Source organism: Rhinopithecus bieti, unplaced genomic scaffold (assembly GCF_001698545.2).
Source record: "Rhinopithecus bieti isolate Rb0 unplaced genomic scaffold, ASM169854v2 scaffold_11291, whole genome shotgun sequence".
NCBI lineage: Eukaryota > Metazoa > Chordata > Mammalia > Primates > Cercopithecidae > Rhinopithecus > Rhinopithecus bieti.
The window spans coordinates 1,136,272-1,162,414 of NW_016807158.1; the positions used below are offsets into that span (position 1 = coordinate 1,136,272).

The 26,143-nt window shown below is 37.2% G+C and overlaps 1 protein-coding gene across 1 annotated transcript in view; it reads left to right on the forward strand.

The window, feature by feature from the left end:
* The window catches only part of PHTF2 (putative homeodomain transcription factor 2), a 167,935-nt gene that overhangs the window by 99,978 nt on the left and 41,814 nt on the right, over positions 1–26,143 (forward strand). Inside the window, exons 5-8 of the mRNA XM_017880436.1 lie at positions 5,508–5,577; positions 6,519–6,677; positions 13,831–13,996; positions 15,606–15,774. Coding sequence (XP_017735925.1) covers positions 5,508–5,577; positions 6,519–6,677; positions 13,831–13,996; positions 15,606–15,774 — 564 coding nt within the window. The remainder of the gene's footprint in view (positions 1–5,507; positions 5,578–6,518; positions 6,678–13,830; positions 13,997–15,605; positions 15,775–26,143) is intronic.

Genomic DNA, 26,143 nt, shown 5'->3' on the forward strand with positions numbered 1-26,143 from the left:
AGTAAATATGTATAGGTATGTGTTTGTGACACATACATATGTATATAAAACATTATATAAATATAGCCATAGGAATGAGTAGATTTCTGTTGAATGATGAAAGGGCTGAGAACAGAGCATTGGGAAATAACTAACATTTAATAGGTAGGTAAATAAAGAGATGCAAGTAAAGAAGGAAAGAAAAGTAGGAGATCCATGAGAAAATAGTATGGAGAGAGTGTGAAGAAGAGTTGGGATAGTCAAGCAAATAAAGAGCAGCAGAGAGGTCTAGTAAGATGCCATAATACCTTGTATTCTCTTTGACAGTTAGAAAGCCTTTAATTCATTGGACAGGAGATATTAAGTACCTTGAGAGGTTATGTTATCAGGTTGACACATTTGGAATTTAAAAGCCTCAGAAAAAGTATATATAAATAATTTTTTTAGTTTTTGGGAGCTGTTCACAAATTACTGCATTACTTATGTAATCTCCTCTTTTTAAAAAGAACTGTTTTAAATCCTAAATAGAGATTAGGGTGAAGAAGGATTATATTAGTTACTACTTGGTGCTACTAACAGGATGATCTTAGGGAAAGTTAGGACCTACATCTTCTTTCTGAAGTATGTCTCCCTTTAAAGATAACACCTTGTAATAGTAATTGAAGAATTAAAAACCTAAAAACTTGCTCTTTTGGCAGGTCTGAAAGTAGCAACTTATCTCGATTGTTCACAGTCAGTTACAGATCAGATGAACTCCTTGTTTCACTCTTTCCCTCTTTCCCACTATTGTACTTGACTAGTCTTTAAAAATAAAGATAAAAATAAGACAAAATTAAAGAAAACTTGTTCTCGTTATTTTTTTTTTCCTTTTGGGGTGACAAAAAATTTCTAAAACTAGATAGTGGTAATGGTTGCACAATATTGTGGATGTACTTAGAACCACTGAATTATAGACTTTTATGTATTTTTTCCTTTTTGTTAGTACAAAGTCATGGAGTACATGTGCAATTTGTTACATGCATAGCTTGTGTAGTAGTCAAGTCAGAACTTTTGGAGTATCCATCACTTGAATAATATGCACTCTACCCATTAATCAGTTTATCTGGCTCACACCTGAAATCCCAACACTTTAGGAGGCCAAGGTGGGAGGATTGCTTGAGTCCAGGAGTTAAGACCAGCTTGGGCAACAAAGTGAGACACTATCTCTAAAAAAAAAATTATTTTTCTTAATTAGCTGGGACGTACCTGCAGTCCCACCTACCTGAGAGGCTGAGCCAGGAGGATCACTTGAGCCCCGGAGTTTGAGGGTGTAGTGAGCCATGATCACACCACTGCACTCCAGCCTGGGCAACAGAGTGAAACTTTGTCTCTAAAAAAACATACATACATACATACATACATACATACATAATCAACTTATCCTCCCTACTCTTGTTATTTTTAAATAAAAGGATCAATTTGTTAACAAGCCTAAAAGCACATTTCATTCTTACTAAGCGTTCTAATGAAGGCAAATTATAGTGTAAAATAATTTTGTATTTATTCTAAGGAAGTTAGAGAGGTACGTAACTGTGGTGTATTAATGTTAATATTCGATTAAAAAAAAACACTCTACCTGTTGTTTAGAGAACAGTGTACCAAATGTATTGAGTTTGTCCCATGTAATTGATTCTTTCATTAGTTGTCAAAGCAGTGAGCAGCTACTAGAGAAATCAAAGACATGAAAATATATTTTTTGAAATGTTTATTTTCAATTAAAGACCCAGAGTTGATACTGCTAAAGTGTAAAATCTTTTGTAAGTTGCAAATTATTTTTTCATAACTATTTTAGAAATTATAACTAAAACTTTGCTTTTTTCTGATTACCTTGACCAAAATTTAAAAGTAAATTTGGAAGTTTTTCCTGTTTTACTATCTACTAGACTTTTAAAGCTTCACCAAAAAGCTTATAAAGTCATTACAGAGAAAAAGGGGGATGGGGGAACTAAACAAGATTTCTAGAAAATGAAACTGTTTATGTACTTTGATGGAATCTAAATATTAATAATACACAGACGTCTAGATAACAGAAGCACTTTCTAAACTTAAACAGCCCATTTCGGTTTTTTTGGCCCAACATTATCTGTGTACTTAGAGAATTTTTTTTTTTAATAAAAAACTTTATACTACTGTGTCTGAGTCATTTCACTATAGGAACATACTGTAAGAGTTTAAATTATATTTAATAAATAAAATATTTCTGTTATTGGTATTAATTGCATTTGTGCTGCTTGTTTCTACTTTCTAGTTTGTGCATAAATTAGTAGTTTTAATAATCGCATTCTTTTTTTAAAAAAAACCTTTTCATTTTTTATTTGTTCATTTAAACTGTTTAACAGTTCAAACAGTACTGAAAGCTATGCTACTTTGTGTGAATGTGGTTTATTCCAAGCCAATTGAAAATTTTCCAGTGTAAAATATCTACTTAATTAAAATCAGACTTTATGAATGTTTGTATCTTGATGCTTTATTTTTGTGAATAAAATAATTGTAGATTCGATCTCAGCTCACTACATCCTCTGCCTTCCGGGTTCAAGCGATTCTTCTGCCTCAGCCTCCCAAGTAGCTGGTATTACAGGTGCCCGCTACCACGCCCGACTAATTTTTGTATTTTTAGTAGAGATGGCGTTTCACCATGTTGGCTAGGCTGGTCTTGAACTCCTGACCTCAGGTGATCCTGCCCACCTCAGCTTCTCAAAGTGCTGGGATTACAGGTGTGAACCACCTTACCTGGCCTTCTGTTTTTTTTTTTTGGCTTTTTTTGTTTTTCTTTTTAACCCTTTAAATTATCTTGATAAGCTACCTTAGAGGGAAAATTTTATTGAAACTGGCTATTAGGGTATAGCTCTACAGTATAGCTCAAAATAAATATATTTTAATAGAATACAAAAGTGGAAATGAACCCCATATAAACAAGGTCGATTAGAAGAAGCATATTGAAAAACAATATTTGCACAAATCAAGAAAACTTACTGTTTCTCCTGTAGGGACTCTTAGTTCTTAAAATACTCTTGTTAAAAATTTTAGGTATACAGCAATAAAGATTCAGATTAGTTGGAAGACATTGGCAAAAAGGTTACTTTCAAGTTGTTAGGGAAGCAATTTATAAAAAACAAGTAAATTAAAATGTGTTACTGTTTTCAAATATTTTTACAGTAATAAAGGTAAAATCTTCCTGTAATAAACTTAATACCAAATCCAAATAGTGCTTTATTAATGAATTTTTGTTTAAATATGTGTTATTACTGTTGCCTCTCCAATATGCAAAATCTTGGGAATGATTTCTAATCCATCAGCCACTCTATAGTGACAGTAAAATCAGAAATAATGTACAGATACAGCCCATACTCATTATTTGGGGTAGCTGTGTTCTATGAAGTCACCCATGAACACTGAATGAGTGAATACTGAACCATTGCTGCCTGGGGAAGTACCTTGTTTTATGTGTATTTCTGTTTAAAGACACCTTATTTAATATATATTTTTGATTCATTAACAGTTCATGGCCAACAGCACTGTAAATCATACCTTAACAGAGGTTATATTTATTTTTTAGTTGTTAGTTTTTACTTTATATTTTTTGGGACAGAGTCTTGCTTTGTCACCAGGCTGGAGTGCAATGGCATGACCTTGGTTTATGGCAACCTCCAACCCCTGGGTTCAAACAGTTCTCTGTGCTTCAGCCTCCTCAAGTTGCTGGGATTACAGGCAGGTGCCACCATGCCCAGCTAATTTTTTGTATTTTTAGTAGAGATGGAGTTTCACCATGCTGGCCAAGCTGGTCTCAAACTCGTGGCCTCAAGTGATCCGCCCACTTTGGCCCCCGCAAAGTGCTAGGATTAAAGGTGTGAGCCACTGTGCCTGGGTGAACAGAGGTTATCTAACACATTTTCTCTATAAGGCACATCACAGCCTTCTTGCACTTACAAACACGAGACAGTGTTTGAAGCACTATACTTATACTTAAGGGCCATCCTGAACAACAGGATTGCCAACAAAAAGCACAAAAATGTGAAAAACACAACAAAGGACACTGTTTACAGTAATCAGAGCTGAAACAGGAAGGTTAAAGCATCACCTTGTTTGACCTCAGCTGGGAACATGCACGTTGGGTGACTCAATTTTTTTTTTTTTTTCCTACTCCATGCATGCCTGCAAATTAGGGCAAAAGCACCGTGAACATTGATTTGGGGGTACAAAGAAATTTTGCCAAGTAGGTGTGTTTGCAATTGTGGAATCTGAGAATATGAGGGTCAACTATATATAAAATTTTCATTGCTGTTTCTTTAACTTTTACCCTTTCTCCTTCATTTTTGTTTTTTATATCTCTGGGTGGTTTGCAACTTCAGACAGAAGTATTTGAAGGGATTCAAAGATTAATTACATCTTGGTTTCAGGTCACATTTTTGATTTAGACACCTCAGTTATTTCTGACCTCTAATATGGTTCTCTTCTTTGTTTTAGATGCAAACAGAATACTTAATCAGATTTTTACTTTGTTGGGGGGTGTCATTGTTACTTGGATTAGGACCAGAGACAGGATTTAGTGCACAGTTACTTGCTTAATTGAATGAATAAAAAACAAATCATCTAAACACTTGTGTTGTCTCGCAGTACTTGGCTCCTGAAGAGTTTAGCTTAAGCTCTTGCAATTCTTTTGTTTTTTGTTTTCTCTTTTTTGTTTTATTTTGTTAGCTCTTCCAATTCTTAATATTCTAGTCTTAAGTAATAAAGTAATTAATTTTGTTATAGGTTTTTTTTTTCCACTAGTTTTGATCTACTTCCCCCACTTCACTCTATATACTGATAGCAGAAACTTAATTTTACTCAGTGTTCAATAATTTCAAGTTTAAATGAATTCAGTTTATGACAACTGCCTCTCCCTCCCCCCTTCCTGGTTATGGTGTCTAAGTTCTGAGGTGATGAGGTGGCATTTATGGTCTGATGAGGGGTTGACATGTGAACATAATGGCAACCATCATCCTTGAGTAGTGCATCGTCCCGCCTGGCTCTCAGCTGATTGGCGTCTGCTGAGAAGTCTGCATCCTTTCTGGTCCTCAGCTGTGTGATTTACCACTTTCTGAAATAATGCCTACAGCACCACACCTTGAGGTTCCTTCAGGGCTGCTGCTCCCCTAGCTAGCCTCAACACTCTCCAAATGCCAATATGGGGCCAATGCAGTTCCCTCTACACCTAAAGCTGTACACCTAAATTTGCTTGGTAGTAATAGTATTTGTATTAGAATTTTACTGTTGGTAATAAACCGGCCTGGCATGTTATACACATCTCTAAATATATCTTTTTGAACAATAATAAAATTTATTACAATACTGTAATTGTGTTCCATTTGTAACAAATGCATAATGTGTTACATTTTGTTGGTACTATTAACAATTTTATTTTAAATTGAAATTTTTAGAAATTGATTTTCACCTGTTCTAGATTTAAGTATATACACAATTCCAATACTTCTTTTGATATATTATAGGGGCTAAGGAATAAACCAAAGAAAACAGCACATGTGAAACCAGACCTCATAGATGTTGATCTTGTAAGAGGTGAGTCTTGGATAAATAAATGTTTACTACAAGTAGACATTGTTCTGGAAGAAGCAGAATTCAAAATAGGTTTAAATATTGTATTAGGCTGTTTTGCATTGCTATAAAGAAATACTTGAGATTGGGTAATTTATAAGAAAAGAGGCTTAATTGGCTCATGGTTCTGCAGGCTGTACGGAAAGCACAGCACCAGCACCTGCTTCTGGCGCGGGAAGCTTTACCCATGGCAGAAGGCATGCGGGAGGAGCCAGAGAGTGGTAGCGGGGAGGTCCCACATACTTTTAAATCACCAGATCTCCTGAGAACTCACTCACTATCTCGAGGACAGCCTCAAGCCATGAGGGATTCACCCTTATCACCCATACACCTCCCACTAGGCCCTGCCTCCAGCATTGGAGATTACAATTTAACGTCAGATTTGGACAGGGACAAATATTCCAAACTATGTCAGATATGTATCTGTCTGTCTATCTTTTAGAAATAAAACATTGTGAACCTTGATGAAGACAAGAATAGTATTAAAAAGAGAGAATGGGACCAGGTACAATGGCTCACACCTATAATCCCAGCACCTTGGGAAGCTGAGGCAGAAGGATCTCTTGAACCCAGGAGTTTGATACCACCCTGGGCAGCAGAGTGAGATCCTGTCTCAAAAACAAAAAAACAAAAAGACAATTAAAGTGGTAATTTGTAATTGCTAACTAGAACTGACATTTGAATATCGTTCTGTATTTATAAAATATGTGGGAGAAATTCTGTTATTTCAAAAAATATTTTTTTCAAAATATTTAAAGTATCTATAAATTGGACATTTCTGACTCATAGTATAATACAGAATAAAATTATGTGGTCATGTTTTTCAAACATTGAAATTTTTTTCTTTAAAGAAATTAAATAATAATATGTAAATATACTCTGTTGTCCTATTTTACTTTTTTCAGGGTCTGCATTTGCAAAGGCAAAGCCTGAAAGTCCTTGGACTTCCCTGACCAGAAAGGGAATTGTTCGAGTTGTATTTTTCCCCTTTTTCTTCCGGTGGTGGTTACAAGTAACATCAAAGGTCATCTTTTTCTGGCTTCTTGTCCTTTATCTTCTTCAAGGTATAATTAAGTGATATTTGCTTTCACCTTTCAGAATGTTATATTGTCAGGTTTAATAAGGCTTTGTTTTAAACATATGCTAACTACTACTGAGTATGATGTATAAGTATGTTAATAATAAATCTCATAATTGATTTGGCATTAAAATATTTGAGAAAACAAAGTTATTTTCCAGTATAATTTTATGAATATTTGAATCTGTAGATAGTTAAAGAAAAATAGAAATTGAGAAGATTTTTTAAAATTAGGAAAAAAACCTCATCAAAATGCATCTTCCACACATACATACATACCAGTCTTTAAAAGATACAACCTTTACAAGTTTATTATTCCTACCTTAAGTATAGTTTCTTTTTTCTGTGCCTTTTACCACTGTGATCTGAGCTGTCCTTATACTTTATCAAAATTCTGTATACCATGCACTCTGCTAGGTGTTTTCTAGATTCTCATTTAATTCTCATATCAACCCAGTGAAGTATAGGGACTGTTATTACGCTTCACTTATAGTCGTGGGACCTGAACGACTTAAGGGCCCAAAGCCATGCAGTCATCAAGTATGGTAGAATTCAGGTTCAAGTCTAAGCATTCTGATCCCAGAACCACACACTTAACAGTTCTTATGGTGCCTCCTAACACAACATTCTACTGCATAGTCTTAGCAGCAGTATATAACACAACATGTGTAACACTGTAGAGCATTTAGAAACTAATGAAGAAACTATTCATATTCCATCACGTGAACAAAGCGGTTATTTTCATTTGGTTGATGTCCTTTCAGTCTTTTTAATGTTATTAAAAAAAAAACCCATGGTTACAGTCCTGAATGATTATTTAAATTTGTTTTATCAACAGATTCTAAGAGATAATTTTAAATAAATGACAATATAATAACAACTGCAGACTTTTATTTAGATAAAGTTGTTTCTTCTAAGCCAGGTTACATCTTATATACATAAAAGGGTGTGGACTGTGATGATTTTGTGGTTGTTATTAGAATGTGTGTGTTTTCTGATTAAAGATATAATAATATTTTCATGGCAGAAAATTTGGAAAATGTAGAAAAAGCTAAAGAAAAAAAAAAAAACTACCCATCATCTTGCCTTTGAGTTTATAATACTTTTAAATAGTTGAGATTATTTTGTGAACAGCTACATTTTTTTTTTTACCTAATGTCATAATAAGTATCAGAGTCTTTGTAAATATGACTTCTTAGTTACTAGAAAGAATCTTGTCCTACATCAATATTGGGCAGTTAAGCTGATTGCTGTTTTTTGCTATTATAATTACTGCTGAAGTGAACATATTTTCTAGTTATAGTGATCATAATTTTTATCATTTTCTTGTTTGCTTCTCAAAAGGACTTAAGAGAACTTAATTTAAGTATAGTTATCTTCAAAGGTTTTCTGGCTTACCTAGAGGAGAAAACTTTATTTGAATGTGGTCAGAAACTGCAATAGATTGTTAAGAGTAATTCAGTACCATTGATTGTACATCACAGTGCATTGTGCTTTTCAAAATATTGCTACTTTCTAGTATTCCATGAGAAACAAGTTTCCAATGTAACTAAAAGTTCACTGACATTGTATAATTATATTGTGTCTGAAATTTACTACTGGTTCCTCTAAGTTAAATAGGGAACACAGGTTAGATTGGGCATTAAATTAGATATTTTTAAGTTCAGAACCGAAGTTTAATCATAAGGCCCTTATGATGAACACTACTAAACATTCTCCTAGTAAAGCTTAGTTAGAGAAATGACTTAACTTTCTTAAAGTCACACAGCCAGTACCAAAGTCATGATGTGACTCTAATGACCCTCGGCAGGCTGCCATTAGCTTTGAAAACCACTGTATGTCTATCTTCATTGCAGCAACCTGTGTAAAAGCAGGGTGCTGCAGTGCTCTGAGTTATGTCCTCATTCTTGTTCCCACTTCTTGAAAAGCAGAAAGAGCCGGGCGCGGTGGCTCACACCTGTAATCCCAGCACTTTGGGAGGCCAAGGCGGGGGGAATCACGAGGTCAGGAGATTGAGACCATCCTGGTGAACATGGTGAAACCCCATCTCTACTAAAAATACAAAAAAATTAGCCCGGCGTGGGGGCGGGCGCCTGTAGTCCCAGCTTCTCGGGAGGCTGAGGCAAGAGAATGGCATGAACCTGGGAGGCGGAGCTTGCAGTGAGCCGAGATCGCACCACTGCACTCCAGACTGGGCCACAGAGCGAGACTCTGTCTCAAAAAAAAAAAGGCAGAAAGAATCAAATGCAGTCAGATTTGGTTTTATATAACGATGTATAGTTTTTTACTTGAATTACTTGCTTTTTAAGTATCTCAACTATGTATTCTCAGCTCTATCCCCACTTCTCCATGTCTTGGTTGCCTAGTTTCTTGCCAAGATTACTGCCAGGAAACCTTATATCATCTACTTTCTGTCCATTTACCTATTAAATGACTAATTCAAACCAGCTGCTTAAGGTCTAAATTACTTCACTAGTTACTGCTTTCAAGATGCAATCTGAGTTTTCAAATCCCTCCTTGAATTTCTATCCCACCCTAACCAGGCTAAACTAGCTCTTTGCTGTTTCTTAAACATTCCATGCTTTTTTGCCTGTATGTCTTTAGACATGCAACTCCCTTTGCTTGGGGTAGCCCTTTTCCCTTTTGTTTAGTCAATCCTCTGTTTTCTCTCAAACTTAGATTAGACATCAGACATCACGTTCTTTGAGAACCCTTTCATAACTCCCCAATGTAGTTATGTATCTTTTTTATGTATATTATAGCAGTTAATCATAAGTATTATATTAGTCACCTTGGGCTACCATCACAAAATACCGCAGATTGGGTGGCTTATACAACAGAAATTTATTTTCTCACCATTCTGAGGGATGGAAGTGCAAGAGTGAGGCAATATCAGAGTTGGTGTCTGATGAGGCCTCTGACTCGTAGATGTCCACCTTCTTGCTGTGTCTTCACAGGGCCTTTCTTGTGTGTGTGAGTGGAGAGAGAGAATACTCTGGTATCTCTGCCTCTTCATATAAGGACAAGAGTCATAACAGTTTAAGGCCTTACTGTTACGAATTTCTTTAACCTTTACTACCTCCTTATAGGCCCTGTCTCCAAATGTAGTCACATTGTGGGTTAGGGCTTCATTCAGCATGTGCATTTATGTGGGGAGGATGAAAGGAGCACAGTTCGGTTCATAACAGGTATTTTCAATGCTTCTTTATATGTCTCTTCTTTTCTCTAAACCAAACCTGTCCAACCAATGGCCCATAGGCCACATGCAGCCCAGGATGGCTTTGAATGTGGCCCAACCCAGGTTCATAAACTTTCTTAAAACCTTATGAGAATTTTTAAAATTTATTTTGTTAAAGCTTATCAGCTATCATTAGTGTTAGTGTATTTTATGTTAGCTATCATTAGTGTTAGCCCCAGACAATTCTTCTTGCAGTGAGGCCCAGGGAAGCCAGAAGATTGGATACCCCTAGTCTAAACAAAGGGATAGGGAGCAGAGACTGTGTCTTGTCTTTTTTTCTCCATTGCCTAATTGCCACTGAATCTTAAAGATTAACAGTCCTAAAAATGGAAGATAATATTCTATTCTATTTTTTAGACACAGGGTCTTCTTGCTCTGTTGCTCAGGCTGGAGTGCAATGGTGTGATCATAGTTCACTGCAGCTTTGAACTCCCAGGCACAAGCAATCCTCCAGCCTCAGCCTCCCAACTAGCTAGGACTATAGGAGCACGCCACCATGCCCAGCTAATTCTTTTTTATTTTATTTTTGTAGAGATGGGGTCTTAATATGTTGCCCAGGTTGGTCTTGAACTCCTGACCTCACCCTCTTAAAGTGCTGGGATTACAGGTATCAGCCACCATGGTTTCTCTCTTGCTCAGGCTGGACTGTGGCGGCACCATCATGGCTCAGCTGCAGCCTCGACCTCCAAGGCTCGATAATTCCTCCTACCTTCCACCTCCATAGCTGGAACTACAGGTTCCCCCGCCATTCCCAGCTAATTTTTTTGAATTTTTTTTGTAGAGACAGGGTTTCGCATTGTTACCCAGGCTGGTCTCAAACTCCTGGGCTAAAGCAGTCCGCCTGCCTCAGCCTGTCAAAGTACTGGGGTTACAGATGTTGAGCCATTGCATCCAGCCTGCTCCTAGAGTTCCACTTGCCCAGTACGTGAAGTCCTGCCATGGAAATGTTTGTGCCCAACAACATTCTGTCTTAGTTGATCCCCAGCAGAAATCTCTAGCAGCACTGTCTAGTTAGTAGGACTTCATTAAATGCTCAAAAAGTATAATTCAGCATTATATAAAATAAGTGAATGTTTTCTCTGTATATCTTCTTCTTTTTTTTTTTTTTTTTTTTTTTGAGACAGAGTCTCGCTCTGTCGCCCGGGCTGGAGTGCGGTGGCATGATCTTGGTTCACTGCAACCTCCACCTCCCAGGTTCAAGCGATTCTAATGCCTCAGCCTCCTGAGTAGCTGGGACTACAGGTGCATGCCACCACACCCAACTAATTTTTGTGTTTTTAGTAGAGATGGGGTTTCTCCGTATTGACCAGGCCTCAAACTCCTGACCTCGTGTTCTGCCCACCTCAGCCTTCCAAAGTGCTGGGTTTACAGGCAGGAGCAACCATGCCCGGCTCTCCATGTATCTTCTAAACCTTCACTTGAGAGGAAAACAACAAGGAGAAGTGATACCAGAGTCATGGAGGAAAAGCCACTCTCTCAGGAACTGACACCATGGGAGGGACATGATCACTTTTAGGAGAGATACAGCCAGAAGAAAAAAGGAGAAAGAGAGGAAGAAAGTGGCTCCTCCCTCTTTTTCTAATGCCTTGTCATCAGAATTTCACAGTATGTAATAACTTCCTGTTAAGATATATAGAAAATGTAATTTGTATGCCCCCAGCCCTAGGATTACAGAGAATGATGATCACAAAGCTGAAAGAGTTCAGATAAATAACCAGCAACAGGTTATATAAAACCTAAAGTTTTAAAAGATATTCTCCTTTGTGTCTGAAACTCTGAACTTCTTAAGTAAGCATTTGTATTTGCCCCTTTTAAAATTAGAGTTAATGGCATGGTGAAACCCTGTCTCTACTAAAAATACAAAAAATTAGCTGGGCATGGTGGCAGGCACCTGTAGTGCCAGCTACTCGGGAGGCTGAGGCAGGAGAATGGCATGAACCTGGGAGGCAGAGCCTGCAGTGAGCCGAGATCACGCCGCTGCACTCCAGCCTGGGCGACAGAGCGAGACTTCATCTCCAAAAAAAAAATTAGAGTTAATGGCAGCTAAAAAAAAAAAGCTGCTATTCACCAATGTTCAGTATACATTTACTGTGTATAAGCAGCTTTTCAAAATGTTTTACATGCATTACCTCACCTAAAACCTATTATAGTGCCTGTGTACTACTATATGTATATGTATGCTGTGTACTATGTAGATATACAGAAGATTAAACCAAGCCTCGAAAATATTAAAGAACTTTATAAAAGTCACATTAGAATTCATATTAAAAACAAAAAAGACTCTCTGCTTTTCAAACTTCTAGACTGTTATGGAAGAACTAGAGAATTTGGGTTAAATTCCAGAGTAATTCATAAAGATGATTGGCATTTTAAAATTTTTGTTTTTTTCTTTTTAAGGAACCTTCTTACTTACAGTTATATACAGCTGAAATTTGTTTTCATGATACTCTTTAAGTATATTAGCAGATTAAGTGGTGTTTTAAGCTTTTGGTATGTTAGACCAGGATTCTTTGAATTGCAGGTGGCAGAAACTAAATGCAAACTAGCTTTTGCAAGAAGTTGGTTTTTTTGGTCGTTATTTTTACTGTTTATCATAAAAACTAAAAAAACCCCAGGAAACTAGATAGAAGAGTACAACAGCTGGGGTGGCCATTTGTCCCAGTTTGGCTGGGATTGTCCAACCCCAAGTTTGCTCATGTTGTCCTGGTGCCTTTCACTCTCAAAAGTGTCTTGGTTTAGATGGTAAGTTATATGGTCACCCTAAACACCCAAATACCCATCTCTTTAATTTACCAATGATTAACATTTTGGGATGTTTACTTATTTTGTTAAGTAAATTATATACATTGAGACATGTTACCCCTGAATACATCAATATGCATTTCTTCAAAGTAAGCACATATAATCACATCACAGTGATCACACTTAAGAAAATAACCAAAAATATTCTAATATTTACATTTTATTTTAGGTACTCCCTGGCCGTGGATTCAGGCATGGCTGGATTGAGAGGCTCAGATAATATCTTTTTGCTGTTGACTCTGGTCTTGCTGGTCACATTCTTAGGTTGGCTCTTTCTAGGTGGTGGTTAAGGTGGCCCCTAGCAATTTCATTTTTTCATAGTCTTTAGTGTTTGTGATCTAGGAGAAAGGTCTTGAAGCACCTATATTAGTCCCTGAAAAAGACTGATTGGCCCTGCTTAGGTCACTTGCCCATCTTTTTATAAACTTTTGTATTCAGACTTACTAAGACTGTGACAAGCCTAGATTACATGTCTATCCCTGTGGTGGGAGAAATAAGAATATGTGATTGATGGATAAAGGAGGGAGACAAAGGTAAAGACAGTTTATGTCCAGAAAGTCTAAGGGATGCTGTGTAGACAAAAACAAGATTTCCCTTCATGTAGTAATGGTTAGCATTGACGGGTGTTTAGTGGTTTCTCTGGAAACTATGCCTACGTAAATGTGTTATTAATTCTAAGGAGATAGACCTCTATTAATAAGAAGCTCTTTATCGCTGTATTATATACACTTATCATAAGATTTCCTTATTTGTAAAACAAAGAAATAATGTACTTGAGGTTAGGGTGGTTCTCTGATTGTCTGTGATGTTACTTAGAAATGTCCTTAGATTCATATGCATCTAATTTATGTTGCAGCGTTGAGGTGTACTTTAGAGACTATGTTGGGTGTTGTCTTGTTCCAAGAGTTTATTACTAAATACCATGGTTAGGCTGTGGCAGACAATAAAACAGTCTGAAAGAGCTTGTCTGTAGTAATATTTTAAACTCATTTAAATTTAGAAAATATTTTGGCAAAAAATAATGCAAAACAATTTTAAGAGTTTTGAAGAGGTGACTATCAGATATATAATTAAGCGTATTTTCTTTCCCTTTTTGTAGTTGCCGCAATAGTATTATTCTGCTCCACTTCTAGCCCACACAGCATACCTCTGACAGAGGTGATTGGGCCGATATGGCTGATGCTGCTCCTGGGAACTGTGCACTGCCAGATTGTTTCCACAAGAACACCCAAACCTCCTCTAAGTACAGGAGGTAAAAGAAGAAGGTACTGTTTTTTAAAAAGTTATCTTTTTGTACATTGATGTAATCTGAATCCACAATTATTCTTGACTCCTCTTATCTTCATAGACTAAAATCTTATCTTGTAAGGTTGCTCTTTCAAAAAAACCACTGAGCTTCAGAATCAATTACCAAATGATTTAGTTTCTATGTTTGCTTCAAGGCCATTTTAAGACAATATGCCTGTGTTTTGTTTGTTTGTTTCTTTTGTTCTTGAAACTCATTTCTAGTCACTTAATATCTATGTAGACAATATATGTTAGCTAGATTGTTAATAATTCCTACTACTTATAAAATCTTGTATTTCTAAGATGCTTTGGCAAAAACAAAAACCTAGAAAAAATTTCAGCTAAACTGTATTTACTAAATGCTGTTTTGTTTTGTTTTCTTCTGTTTTTTTTTTTTTTTTGAGGCAGGGTCTCACTGTCTCCGTCACCTAGGCTGGAGTCCAGCTCACTGCAGCTTGGACCTCCTGGGCTCAAGTGATCCTCTCACCCCATCCTCCTGAGTAGCTGGGACTACAGGTGTATGCCACCCCACCTGACTAGTTCTTTTATTTTTTTTTTTTTATTTATTTATTTATTTATTTATTTATTTATTTATTTGAGACAGAGTCTTGCTCTGTCGCCCAGGCTGGAGTACAGTGGTGCGATCTCTGCTCACTGTACGCTCCGCCTCCCGGGTTCACACCATTCTCCTGTTTCAGCCTCCCGAGTAGCTGGGACTACAGGCGCCCGCCACCACGCCCGGCTAATTTTTTGTATTTTTTTAGTAGAGATGGGGTTTCACTGTGTTAGCCATGATGGTCTTGGTCTTCTGACCTCGTGATCCACCCGCCTTGGCCTCCCAAAGTGCTGGGATTACAGGTGTGAGCCACCGTGCCGGGCCTATTTTTTGTAGAGACAGGGTCTCACTTTATTGTCCAGGCTAGTCTGAACTCTTAGGCTCAAGCCATCCTCCCACCTCAGCCTCCCAAAGTGCTGGGATTACAGGCATGAGCCACCACACCCTGCCACTAAATTCTGTTTGAATCCGTTTAATATTACCCTTGATTCAGTAAACATAGCATGTCTCACTAGCCACTCAGCACACTGGAGTTTGTTTTAAGGCTCTTTTGGAGCAGGTCCTCTTTTGAATATCATTGCTAAGAGATTGTGAAATTTGTAGTTTTTGGGTGCTGAGATTTAAGCCCATCTCATTGTTAAAAGATAATACCTACATTAGATAAATAGCAATGTTGATAAATTAGATTATAATTCTCTCCAATCTAAATTTTCTTCTTTCTTCATCTGCAGATAAGTGGCATTCAAATAGGGAAGAAATGCTTTTGTAAATATCCGTCCAATGCAATCTTTACAACCTTCTGTCCACTGACCTGCCAATATAAGCAAGGACCAATACCTTAACATTTCTAGAAATTGGTCTTGAATATGCATCATGATATTTGGATTAAATTTTATCTAGTAAATCTAAATTTTATTATGTATTAAGTAAAGTTCCTGTGTTTATGTTTTCCAAATTTTTGATTGTACTACTGAGAAAGTGGTTATTAAAATATTAAAGCTGCCTTCCATTCTTAATCTCTTCTGACGAAGGAAATTAAGAAAAGCAGCCCATTTGGAAGTACATAGGGAAGGAGATGGTTCTAGTACTACAGATAACACACAAGAGGGAGCAGTTCAGAGCCACGGTACAAGCACCTCTCACAGCGTTGGCGCTGTCTTCAGAGATCTCTGGCATGCTGCTTTCTTTTTATCAGGGTTTGTATTTATTTAAGGCTTTATATGGCATAGAGATGGCACTATCCCTTTTCTGGCACTTCAGTCTCAGGTAATGAGTATCAATTACTTTAAATGTGACAGCCTCATGGATTTTGTTTTGATAAATTATAATAGTATAGATAATGGAAAAATAGACACCGTAAAGTTTATTTGGGTCATGTATAAATACATCTATACGAGAATGAATATACCAAAGCATATTTAGCTAGGATTACCCATTTTTTTTTTTTTTTTTTTGGGATGGGGTCTGGCACTGTTGCCTAGGCTAGAGTGCAGTGGCACGATCTCAGCTCACTGCAACCTCTACCTTCCGGGTTCAGGTGGTTCTCCTGCCCCAGCCACCCAAGTAGTTGGGATTACAGGCATGCACCACCATGCCCGGCTAATGTTTTGTATTTTTAGTAGAGATGGGGTTTCACCATGTTGGCCAGACCTCGGCCTCTGAAAGTGCTGGGATTACAGGTGTGAGCCACCGAACCTGGCCAGGATTTCTTGATTTTGGTTTCTTTTATATTTCTCAAGTACTATTTTACTTGTATTAATTGGTTAATTTATTTTTATCACCGTTTTAGGTCAGAATTGGCTGTATTAAAATGTCATATGAATTGTATAATTTTTTTTCTAAGTTCTTGCCTCAATTATCCAAAATTATCTGAAATAAAACATATAGGCATTGTTATTTAAGTTAATAAAATGTATATTATAGTATGTAATTCTACTTTTGTACAACGTACCATGTGCATTTTTGTACCATATAAAATGACTTTTGTATACAACTATAGAAAATAGCTTTTGTATAGTTTGTATAGTCGTACCATCAATGAAGACCTAACAAGTAGGAAAATATAATTATAGCAAACATTAAAAAAAATTAAACCTAACTCAAGCTTGTATTATTATTTTGAATATTCAAAACATTTAAGGGTTATGTTACTAGTTTATATATACCTATAATAAATGTGAAAAAGTTAAAAAGCTGTGATCAAAATATTGAGTGTAACTGATGAAAAGTACTAAATTAATCAAGAAAAGGGATACTGCAAGTAACTATTCTGTCACTTTGTTAACTCCTTCACTAATACCTATTTCATCAATTTGTGATTGTGCTCTTAGGATAAAGTTTATCATGCATTGTAGAACTAAGCAGTTATATCCTGGGCATATTTTCGTTGATTGTAATTTTTGGGAAAGTTTTCCAGATTTTAATAGTTTACAGTAACATGGCATTGAGTGATAACCCTTTCTATTCCAATCACCTATTCTTCTTCCAGAGACAATACGCTTTGTTTTCATTTTTTAACGGGTTGAATTCTGTCTGTATCTCTGTCTTCTTTAGTCTTTTTTTAAAAAAATGTTTTACACATAACTAACTTGGATGTAATATAGCTCCCCTTTCTAACATTGGCATGCAACAATTTAGTCACTGCAAAGTCAGTTTCTTGAGCATTTCCAGATAAGCAGTTATAAATAGCATAGTGGATATATTTCACTTTCTGGGAATCATTCATTTGTTTTGGTTGTCTACAACTGATATTATGTGTAGTATTCAGAGTCCCCCTAAAACTAGTAGGTTGGTACCTTTGGAAGTTTACCATATTTCTCTTATCAAATGAGATAGAGACTTAAATATTCCTCCTGTTGGGCAGCAGCATGACCATGATCATGACTGCCATTGCAGTGGCTGTCCATTGTTGTGGCTAACTCACTCTGGATTTATTCTCTTTAATCATGACAGCTGTACATCTAAATATTTTTAAAGATGTACTACTGTGTTTATCTCATTTGGGGGCTGGTTTGCCAGCATATGAATGAGACTTTTAAAAATATTAGGTACAAGAAGATCTTAGAGAAATGTTAATTTTAGAAGTCCTAAGCTGAGTTCAGAGATCTTGATGATATTTTCTTCTTTCAGACTTTATTAAGACAGGAAGTGGTTAAACTAAGCACTTATCTACTAAGCACTTACCAACTTATCCTAAGACTTAACAAAATTTTTTCTGATGATAAATTGAAAAGCTGCATACTTCCGTTATCTCTATTAACATAACTGATAGGAAAATAAATTAATAACCACACAGATATCTAAGCTTTGTGTATGGTATCTTGATGGTTTTCTAGATGTTAGAATGAGAACCACTATTTTTTTTTTTAACCTATCTCACTGCACACTCGAGAGAACTGCCTTTTTTTTTTTTTTTTTTTTTGGAGACAGGGTCTCACTCCCTGTAGTTTTGGGTGGAGTTCAGTGGCATGATCATCGCTCACTGAAGCCTCACCACTCCCAGGGCTCAGGTGATTCCCTCCCACTTAAGACTCTCAGGTAGGCCCGGCTCGCTCGTGGCTCAAACGCCTGTAATCTCCGCCATTAGGGGGCCCAGATGGGCGAGCATCACAAGGTCAGTGAGATCGACGACTACTCCTCGGCTAACACGGTGAAACCCCGGTCTCTACTAAAAAATACAAACAAGAAAAAAACACAACCGTAGCCGGCCTGAGGTGGCGGGTGCCTGTATCCCAGCTACTCAGGATGGCTGAGGTAGGAGAATGGTGTAAACCCAGGAAGGTGCAGCTTGCAGTGAGCTGAGATCCGGCCCTGCGCTCCAGCCTGGGTGACAGAGCGAGACTCCGTTCTCACAAAAAAAAAAAAAAAAAAAAAAAGAAGCTCAAGAGTAGTCGGAACTCATAGGCATTCGCCACCATGCCCAACTAAAGAGAAACCACTGAGCCGGAAAACCCCTGTATTATATAAAGTTGGAAAGGTACTATCTTGTCGATCCAAGTACATTTTATTCGAAGATAAAACTTATTATTTTTGAAATGACCTAGTATTTCTCATTTGGACAAATTGGGAATTATTTAATAAAACCTGTTTATGAACCTGACAAAGTGCTAGGAGAAAATATCAATTTGAAAAAGATACAGAGGCTGGCCGCCGGGGGCTCATGCTGTACATCCCCAGCACTTTGCTGAGAGCCGAGGAGCGCGGGTGTCAACCCTGAGGTCAGCGAGTTCACGACCAATCTGCCAACATGGTGGAAACCCCATATGTGCTAAAACATAACAAAAATTAAGCCAGGTGTGCTAGTGGGTGCCTGTAATCGCAGCTATTTGGATGGCCAATGGCCAGGAGGAATTGCTTGAACCCAGGCGATGGAGGTGTAAGTGAGATCGTGCCACTGCATTCCAAACCTGGGGAATCAGAAGTCAACGACTCCGTCTCAAAAAAAAAAGATACAAACAGTTTGTATTTTCCTAAGGATTTGTACTTTAATTTCAATGGAATGTTATCTAATTAATATAAATTTAATTATATAATAATATTATATTAAAATGTAATTAATATATATTAAAAAGCTAATTATTATATTAATATTAAAATATATATATGATATAATTTATTAACTATTTCATTAATATGATTTAACTATACTAAAAATTTTCCTACACTACACGAATTACATCTTGATTGTGTGTCGTTCAGCATAGTACTTACTTCAGAAGTCACATGGATCCTAAGTTTTCTTTCTTTCCTTTCATGTCCTCTAAGATTCATTTCACTGTGACAATATCACTGAAAAACAGCAAACAGGAATTACAGCTCTCACTATGTTGCCCAGACTGGTCTGAAACTCATGGGCTCAAGCAGTTCTCCCACCTTAACCTCCCAAAGTGTTGAGATTACAGGTGTGAGCCACCACACCCAGCTTCATTAAATCTTTAATTTTCATTTTAGTGTTAAAAACATTAAATACTAAGGCTAAATGTGACAGGAATCTTAAAGGTAGGTCAGTCAGGCATATTAGTTAACATGTGATCTGGTTTTATTCTGATTATCTGTCTCTAAATCACCAGATCAAATTAAAATACAAAAAATTAGCAGGGCATAGTGGCATGTGCCTATAATCCCAGCTACTTGGGAGGCTGGGGCAGGAGAATCACTTGAACCCAGGAGGCGGAGGTTGCAGTGAGCCGAGATGGCGTCACTGCGCTCCAGCCTGGGCGATAGAGCTAGACTCCGTCTCAAAAAAAAAAAGAAAGAAAAAGAAATATCTGAGAAGTACCATCCTAAGCCCTGCATTGAGTCACATGCTGGAAGTACAATGCTGAAGCTCATAAGCTGGTGGAGGAAAATCACATATAAACCACTGAAACACATTGTTACAAATGCAAACAGAATATCCTAGGAGAACAAAGGAGGGTACAATGATCTCTGCCAGGTAGTCAGGAAGGCTTCACGTTTCAGTTGGGTCTTGAAGTGAATTTAGACAGGGAGTTGGATATGCAATGTTTTTACAAGAAGAGTAGTTCTCAGAAATCTGATAAGGTCATAGAAACTAAGCTAAACTTAAGAAGCTAAGAATAGGAGAGTGAGCAGCTAAGGCACAGTGACGGAGGAGAGCGGCAACTTTATGATGGTTCACTGACTGGCTGAATGACTAAGTGGATTGCTGGGCCTTCTTCGAGGTCCTTCCCCCTCAGCATAGAAAGATATTCCTAGGAAAAGCCCTTAGTTACTCCTGCAAGCTTCTTTAACACCCAGAACAGAATTAAATCTGTGATTTTTTTTCTCAGAGTATCATGGAATGATAGAGTCAGAAAAGATACTGAAAATCAGTTTTGTTGTTTCTAACATCCCTCAGACTCTTAGGGATTCTCAAAATGGCAAATGAAAGTCTGTAATCAATTTTCAACATTCTGAAAACCCTACCAGAAATTTGACATTTTCTGGTAGTATTAAATCACAACTTGGTTTGGGCTAGAGTTATATTGGATCCACATTAAACTGAGATTCTGACTGAGCTGTCTTCTAAATATAAGCTGTTTTCTCATTATTATTGTTATTAGTAGTAGTAGTAGTATTTTTTTGTTGTTGGAGAGGGGGAGATGGAGTCTCGCTCCGTCGCCAGGCTGGAGTGCAGTGGCACAATCTTGGCTCACTGCAACCTCTGCCTCCCGGGTTCAAGCAATTCTCCTGCCTCAGCCTCCCGAATAGCTGGGACTACAGGCGCACTCCACCACGCCCAGCTCATTTTTGTATTTTTAGTAGAGATGGGGTTTCACCATGTTGGCCAGGGTGGTCTTGATCTCTTGACTTTGTGATCCTCCTGCCTTGGTCTCCCAAAATGCTGGGATTACAGGCGTGAGCCACCGCGCCTGGCCATTATTATTTTTTATTTTTTATTTTTTTGAGATGGAGTCTCGCTCTGTCGCCAGGCTAGAATGCAGTGGTGTGATCTCAGCTCACTGCAACCTCCACCTCCCGGGTTCAAGCAATTCTCCTGCCTCAGCCTCCCAAGTAGCTGGGACTACAGGCGCACACCACCACGCTCAGCTAATTTTTGTATTTTTTAATAGAGAAGAGGTTTCACCGTGTTGGCCAGGATGGTCTCGATCTCTAGACTTCATGATCCGCCCGCCTCATCCTCCCAAAGTGCTGGGATTACAGGCATGAACCACCATGCCCAGCTTGTTCTCTCATTATTTTTATGCTCAATTTGGTAAACAGTTTTTCAAAATCTAGGAGTAAGCTAATAAATTACTACAATATTTGCAATTTACAAATAAACATTTTCACTGATTTCATCTTAATTTATTCTTCATAACACTGTAATCACTAATAACAGCAGAGCCAGGAGGCCACCACTCTTGGGCCAGGGTTCTTTTCAACAGTTCCAAGCTTCTGGGGCTTTTTCCTTGCTGAGGGTGTTGCCAAGGGTGCACTGTGCATGTCTAGGAAATACTGCTTCTATCATGGAAGAAATAAAAGCAGTATAGAGACGTATGTCTCCTGTTTTCAAGATACTACTAACCTTGCTTCCAGGTGCCTTTGATTTGTGGTATTTGGGTTGATCTAAGAAAATAGCGTTAATTCTAGTTTTATGAAATGAGTATTATATGCATGAATTGTAAATGTCAGAAGGTAGATTGTGTGTGTGTGTGTATAATACTAAAAAGTATAATTTCTTCCTATACAGTAATACTTTAATTCATAATACTGGCTACTTTCTGCCTTCCATTTTTGATGAGGGATGGTGATTTTAGTATATATGTTTATTTTAAAATCAAAATGCAATTTTTCTTGCATCCTGTTTATTTTGTGCATGTTTTAAAGTTAAATAGAATTAATTTCCCTTTTAAAAATGTAAGTAGAATTTTACAATATTTGTTTTTTAAATAAATCTCTCATCCCTACTGCCTTTACTGTATTTTTATTCCCTAAAACAAGGCAACAGGAGGAATTACTTAAACATCTGAGTCTCAGTAACCTGTGTTCCTTTTGATAAATTAATTTTATCAATACTATCCTTTGAGGTAGTTACTTCTGTTTATTAATGCCAACATGAGTCATATAGCAATCAGTGGTAAAACTAAACCTGCCTGGAGCAGCCACAGTTTTTGACCCTCTTTGCCTGCAGTAATTGGAATTTAGCTCTCTTGCCATTTATACTCCAGCCTGGGAGACAAAGTGAGACCCACCCTGTCTCTCTTAAAAACAAAACAAAACAAACAAAATCACAGTTGTTTCTTGGTATCCATGAGAGATTAGTTTTGGGATACCCCACCCACCACCACCCCACACCCCACAAGATACCAGCCTCTGAGGATGCTGAAGTCTTGTGTATGAATGGTATAATATTTGCATATAGCCCATGCATATCCTCTCATTTACTTTAAATCCTCTTTTAATACCTAATAACAGTATAAATGTTATGTAAATCATTATTATACTGTATTGCTTAGGGAATAATGACAAGAAAAAAATGTCTGTACATGTTCAGTACAGGTGCAAGCATAGTAAACCTAACTACATTTTCAATTTGAGGTTGGTTAAATCCACAAATATGGAACCTGTGGATGTGGAGGCCTGGCCATGACCCAGTTATTATCCTGCTTTCACCTTCTAGCTTTAGCATCTATAGATTATTCTTGCCCTAATTATTATTATGATTCCCAAGTGGTTATTTTTCTAACTCTATCATTCCTTCTACATTTATTAGTTGGCATTCTGCTTTAAGGAGAAGTTTTCCTTTATTTATTTACTCATAGATTTCTATTTTATTCAATTTTTTGCTGTCATTATTTATTTTGATGATCAGATCGACCTAATTTTGGTCATGGAACCCCTTTGAGCAATTAACCTTGCTTCTGACATATCTGTATCAGTCTTTGAGCATTTTCTTACTTTCTGGCACAACAAAATGTTTTAGATTCAACTTGTATTTCCTCTGTCATAGCCTGGAATCAACTATTTTTTCAAGAAGAGTAGTATGTAGAAACCAAAATCTGAGTTCAAGATGTGCTTGTTGCAACTGGGGTGTTGTTAACCCCAGATCTTTTCAGTGAGCAGAGCTAGAAAATGTGTATTTGGCCCTTTACAATTATATTTATTTCTATAGCTATCTAGATATATTATACACCATCAATTTGCATTGATAGCTCGATTTCAAATACAGTCCTGCAGGGTTCATTCTATCTCTCCCCCCGCTTTTTTTTTTTTTTTTTTTGAGACGGAGTCTCGCTCTGTCACCCAGGCTGGAGTGCAGTGGCGCGATCTCAGCTCACTGCAAGATCTGCCTCCTGGGTTCACACCATTCTGCTGCCTCAGCCTCACGAGTAGCTGGGACTACAGGTGCCCGCTACCACGCCCGGCTAATTTTTTTTGTGTTTTTAGTAGAGATGGGATTTCACCGTGTTAGCCAGGATGGTCTCAATCTCCTGACCTTGTGATCTGCTGGTCTTGGCCTCCCAAAGTGCTGGGATTACAGGCTTGAGCCACCGCGCCCGGCCTCTTCTTCTTTTTATATCTTCTTTCTCTATCAGTGAGAAAAATTGGATTCCCATGATCCTCAATATGTTTACTTATTCCAACTGTCGCCTTTATGTAGGTCAACTTCTAACCCTGCCAGGCTGCACCTGGTACCCTTCTCTAATATTGTCCCTAAATGGGCTTCCATTATTGACTATCACTGGGCTGCTCTTACTGTCCCCCTCCATTGATATTCTTGCAAGTGCTTTCATTACCAGCTGCTACCAGGCTGCCTCTGTTTGTAAACTCTGAGAGTAATTTAGCCACTGTAGCTTAGTTTGCAACTTACCTCCATAGGGTTCATGAGAAGCATCAAATACCTACTACAGCTTAGTAAATTACTGTTCTTGTCTCCTGAGAGTGTAACATGAACTTGGAGGAGATAGTGGGGAGAGGAACAACCCAGAGAAGATTGGAAGGAAGCGGAGGTAAGGACAGGAGGAGGTGAGAGATAGCTGAAAGGTATCATTTGGGATGAATGCTGCCGGTACTCTTTCTCCTGGTTTCACATAGTATTTACCCTGCCCTGTTAAGGAAAGAATACGTTCTCCTTAGAAAAATGGTTAAAGCAACAGTTATTACAGACTCAAAGACCCTTTTACTGGCCTACCCCCACCCCCCTACCTCACCCTTTTTTAACCCTATAGAGTCTGGTTCATTCTACACGTTCCCAAATTTTCAGCCACTATTTCTACTTCGACTGCTGGCCTCCAGGCTCATGTTTTCAGCTGCCTACTAACATTTCTCAGAGTGCTCCATCTTTCTTCCTAAATAAATTTCTCTTCTTGCATATATTGTCTGATTAATGGTTCTACCAACTTTTCCATCTTCTTTGACCTAATTTATGCCCCTTTTCCTCTCCCTTCTTAACCCAGTCTGATTTTCATGAACCTTTTTAAATACCTTTCCAGTACATTCTCTCTCGCTTATCTTTGAGTTTCTGACATTTTCAGGATATCAAGTTAACTTCACTTGGTCTTTTTCCACATCTGCACATTGCACAGTGTTCAAGGGAGAGGTAAAGGAAATAATTAATAACTAATGTTTCTGTCACTTTCTCTCCCAGATAGAGAAAGTAACACGTTTCCTCTGCATCTTTTATTTTCTATTTTTTGCCCATTTTCCTGTCTCCTGTAATTCATGTTCCTCCCTCTCCCCATCCTCTTTATCCTATGGCTTATTGTTCCCTTGGTCTCTCCATGCTTCTGAGGATCATACAGAAAGTAAAAGATCTGGAGATCTGACTTTTCAGTCTTGCAACTCTGTGGAGATGTGCTCTGAATGACTAAAAAGCATTGGAGCTCTGTAGAGCATATGGGAAATGATGGTCTTTTTGGAACCTTGCAGAAGAAGGACAAGGAAGGAAAGGGGCCAGTTTGCATAAGACAGAAACTTTCTAGGTTGATGAGTGTGTTAAGAAATCCTAACAGGCAGTTTCCCGGAGAGTGGGCAGTTTGAGGTAGTACGGAGAATATAATTAACTTAATAGTCAGAAGGTCTGTACTCTAGTGCGAGCTTTGCTTCTAACTGGCTGCGTGACCTTAAATAAGTCACTTAGACTGGTTCTTGTTCCTTGTTTCCAAAATGAGCATTTAGAATAGGTGAGTTTTAAGGTCCTGCTCAGTTCTAAAATACAGATTCCAATAGAACTGAGTAACTTAGTGTTAAAACTAATGTGGGGTTTTTTGGTATGTGTGCATTTTTTAAAAACTTTTGGTTTTTGACCTAACTGAAGGCAATATACTATTTTATTTTCCTTACTTACAAAACTGATACCTCCAACAAAATTCAAGGGAATTTATTAAATATAATTGCTTTAAAAATGTTTTATGATAGACTTAATCTGCATTGAGCACATTTTAATTTTGTGTGGGACTAACTTCATATTTCTACTAACCATTTCCTTTGAATAACTGTTCTTTCACCCGCTGTAGTCTTTGAAGAGGACTCAAGTGTTTGCCTGTTAGTAAAAAACGTCTTATTTCCCATGTTATATATTGTATGTTGAAAAAAAATTTATTCTTATAAATATCCTCAATTCTAGCCCTTTAGATATTTATAAGCTGCATGATTACTAATATCTTTTCCAGAGATTATTTCAGTGGGTGAAAGAGATTACTCTTTTATTTTCTTTGTGTTGTTCTTTTCACTTCTTATAATATTTAGAAACTTATTTAAAATTTTCCTTTTTTTTATATCTTTATATGTTACAAAAGACCTGTTTCTTCATTGTATATTAAAATGAGTTGTATACTAAAATGAATTTATCAAACTAAGTTAAACCATGAATTGCAACTTAACCTGACAGATCATTTTTTAAATAAACTTCAAAATATATTTTTAACCAGAAATGGGCAAAATTTTGTTTCTAGATTTTGTTCAAAGACCATTTGATTTACTAAGAATTTTTTGATAAGTCAGGGTATGTCTCCTAGAATTGTTGTCTGTAAGACCTCAGAACCTTTAAAGTAAGCTGAAATAGGAGACATTAATTTACATGTTTATTTTAGCTGTTAGATATATTTCTAAATTATTTATTATACAA